Source organism: Bos taurus, chromosome 1 (assembly GCF_002263795.3).
Source record: "Bos taurus isolate L1 Dominette 01449 registration number 42190680 breed Hereford chromosome 1, ARS-UCD2.0, whole genome shotgun sequence".
Classification (NCBI taxonomy): Eukaryota; Metazoa; Chordata; class Mammalia; order Artiodactyla; family Bovidae; genus Bos; species Bos taurus.
This window is the reverse complement of record NC_037328.1, coordinates 4843598-4846806: the sequence shown is the minus strand read 5'-3', so window position 1 is coordinate 4846806 and position 3209 is coordinate 4843598. Positions and strand designations below refer to the sequence as shown.

Below are 3209 nucleotides of genomic sequence, written 5' to 3'. Positions count from 1 at the left end.
ATCTACTCAAAGCTATGGTTTTTCCAGTAGTCATGTATGGATGTGAGAGTTGGACTATTAAGAAAACTGAATGCCAAAGAATTGATGCTTTTGAACTGTGTTGTTGGAGAAGACTATTGAGAGTCCCTTGGACTGCAAGGAGATCAGACCAATCCATCCTAAAGGAAATCAGTCCTGAATATTCATTGGAAGGACTGATCCTGAAGCTAAAGCTCCAATACTTTGGCTACCTAATACAAAGAACTGCCTCATTGGAAAAGACACTGATGCTGCAAAAGATCAAAGGCAGGAGGATAATGGGACAACAGAGGATTAGATGGTTGGATGGCATCACCAACTCAATGGACATGAGTTTGAGCAAGCTCTGGGAGTTGGTGATGGACAGGTACCCTGGCTTGCTGCAGTCCCTGAGGTGGCAAAAAGTAAGACATGACTGAGCAACTGAACTGAAACTTAAAAAGCTACACTTTTTTGGCTACATTTTGGCATTAGAAAGTCCAGATGCTTAGTTTAGAGTGAGAAGGAAGAGTAGGTTTGGATTTAGACATCCATAGAGAGAGAACCTTACTTGCAACCACACAGCTATAGTGTAATATTTCTATTCTCAGTACTACTGACATTCTAGATTATTTTTCTTTTGGTTACATGTTATTACATGTTGTTCTGTGCCCTGGAGAATTAGGAGCATCCTTGAGTTCTACAACAAGATGCCAATTGGTATTGGGCAGTAGGTATCTGGGTGAAGAACTCTGGCAAGAAGTTACAATGATTCAAGAAAATGAACAGACATATTTGTTTTCAAGTAATCAGAGGTAGATGTGAAAATAAAACAGAAAAAGTTAAGGTGAATTTTTTAAACATTTCCTCCCAAACCTTTTAAAGTAAAATGTATATTAAATGATAGGAGGTTTTGAAAATGGGTATCTGTTATTGGGCACATGATTCTAGTAAGAAATTCTTTGGCAGAGGAAAATTAAAATGATGCTCTTTAAATGAAATGAGTCTCCAAAATAAGAAGCTATTTTAAGCAAAGCATTATTGGTCAACAGTGACTGGCTCATAATGTTGCTTCCATATTTGCTGCCTGTGTCAGGGAATGAATGGTATGTCCTGCCAATTAGTGACAGTATATAAAGGTCCAAGGGAAGGAGAAGACACACACACACTTCAGAAACAGCCTCTTGCAGCTCACCTGAATCCTCTTCCCTTGACAACATGTGTTGTAACTACTACGGCAACTCCTGTGGCTACGGCTGTGGAAAGACCTATAGCTGTGGGTTCAGCCCCTATTATGGCTGTGGATATGGAACCAGATATGGCTGTGGATACGGCTCAGGATACGGCTGTGGATATGGGACAGGATATGGCTGTGGATTTGGCCCCTATTATGGCTGTGGCTACGGAACCAGATATGGCTGTGGATATGGCTCTGGCTATGGCAGCTATTGGCCAGTTTGCTACAGGAGATGTTATTCTTCTTGCTTCTAGAACATCACCATCTAAGCCCTTTTTGCTTCTGAGATGAAGCATCTAAAGATAATGCCGATTCAAGGATTTATAACCCATGATTTCCACTTGCAAGAAATCACATGCCTCACAGAGGCTTTGACCTGCAAATACCCACTTTAGATTGGCCTCTTTGAGCCCTGAATCTTCTTGGTAGTATCTCTGACTCTTTTGCAAATGTTACTCTTTATTCTCTGATTCTCTGTTATGACTGTATTGATGATCCTAACAAAATCACTTGTTCTCAATAAAAATGGTTCATTGTTTCTATCAAATCTCTGTGTACTTGCTTGGGAATTAGTCTTTTTCCAGGTGTTGTAGACTCAGTTGAAATTTGGGCAAACGTGATGCATGAAGTTTGAGCTCTTCTTTGATATAATGCAAACATTTCTTTCATATCTGTGTCAGAAGTAATGTCTTCTCCACCTGTTTCTTGTATCTTATGTTCTCAGGCACTCACATACCCAAGCACAAATCTCCCAGTATTTCAGAACTGTGCTTTGTAAATCCCACTGTGTCTAGGATGGAACTAAAGGGCAAAGAGGAGGAAGAATGCCACTTTCTTCAGGAAGTTGATGCAAAGTCCAAGGTAGACAAAAGACGACCTGAGAGCTTAAAAGAATGGAAGAGACACTCTCCAGGTTCATGAGAATTAGCATTAGATACAGGAATTAAGAACACGAGCATTAGGAACTAAGCAACAGAAAAGTAATAATAGAAATATACTCATATGTCTGTTTTGATGTAATCGCCTATGTATTTGCATATACTGAGGTTGAGAAAATTGATTTCAATCATTTAACTGACAGTTTTGAATATTTTTGAAAGGGTCTCAAATTAGACAGTGAAGGCAATGTAGGTAAATTAAAGACAAGCTTCTTGCTTTCAGTGTTATATTCCAGCATGTACATATAGAAAAACAAACAGCATAAATAATTCAGATAATTTGAAACTGACAATTGGAGTGGAGGGAATAAAATAGCTAAATGCAAAAGAGAGTAAAAGTTGTATTAGAGAGCTACTTCAGGGAGGTATTTTGAACTTGTGACAAATGAGCTGATGTCAATCGCAAAGAAAGGGTAGTAGCAAGTGTAAATGGGAGAAAATTTATGAAGTTTTGTAACAATATGATTTATTAGGCATGTATGAGATAATTCACACATCTAGAAAAGAGTTTTCACAAAGTAACTCTTAACATACCTTCATAATCTGAAACATTGTGACTCCCTTAGTTAAAGAGGGCTTCCTTGGTGGCTCAAACAGTAAAGAATCTGCCTGCAGCTCAGATTTGGGGTCAATCCTTGGGTTGGGAAATCCCCTGCAGAAGGCAATGAGTATCTAACCCAATATTCCTGTCTGAAGTATTCCATGGATAGAAGAGCCTGGGAGGTTACAGTCCATGGGGTTGCAAAGAGTTGGACACATCTGGACAACTAACACTTCCGTACTTTCACTAGTTAAAGAACACTTGAGACATTCAGCTCAGTGAAATGACAAAATGGTGATAATCAATCCAAATATCTATAAGTTTGTAAATGACACACAAATATTTGAACAGAAATTTGACTTAATCTATCAATTTTTTATTAGAGAAATATTAATTGAGCCCAACTTTTGTGCAAGGTATTATAACCAGAGCTGGTTATTCCATGATGCACAGAATAGAGGTGGTTCTGCAGGCATCATTAGGTATGGAGAGGTGC

General features: G+C 38.6%; 1 protein-coding gene across 1 annotated transcript; it reads left to right on the top strand.

Moving 5' to 3' along the window:
- Positions 1 to 1172: 1172 nt before the first annotated feature.
- Positions 1173 to 1781, top strand: LOC112446888 (keratin-associated protein 21-1-like). Its single transcript, XM_024992925.1, has one exon. It carries the CDS (start codon positions 1216 to 1218, stop codon positions 1486 to 1488), a length of 273 nt encoding a protein of 90 aa, XP_024848693.1. The 5' UTR covers positions 1173 to 1215; the 3' UTR covers positions 1489 to 1781.
- The last annotated feature ends 1428 nt before the right edge of the window (positions 1782 to 3209 follow it).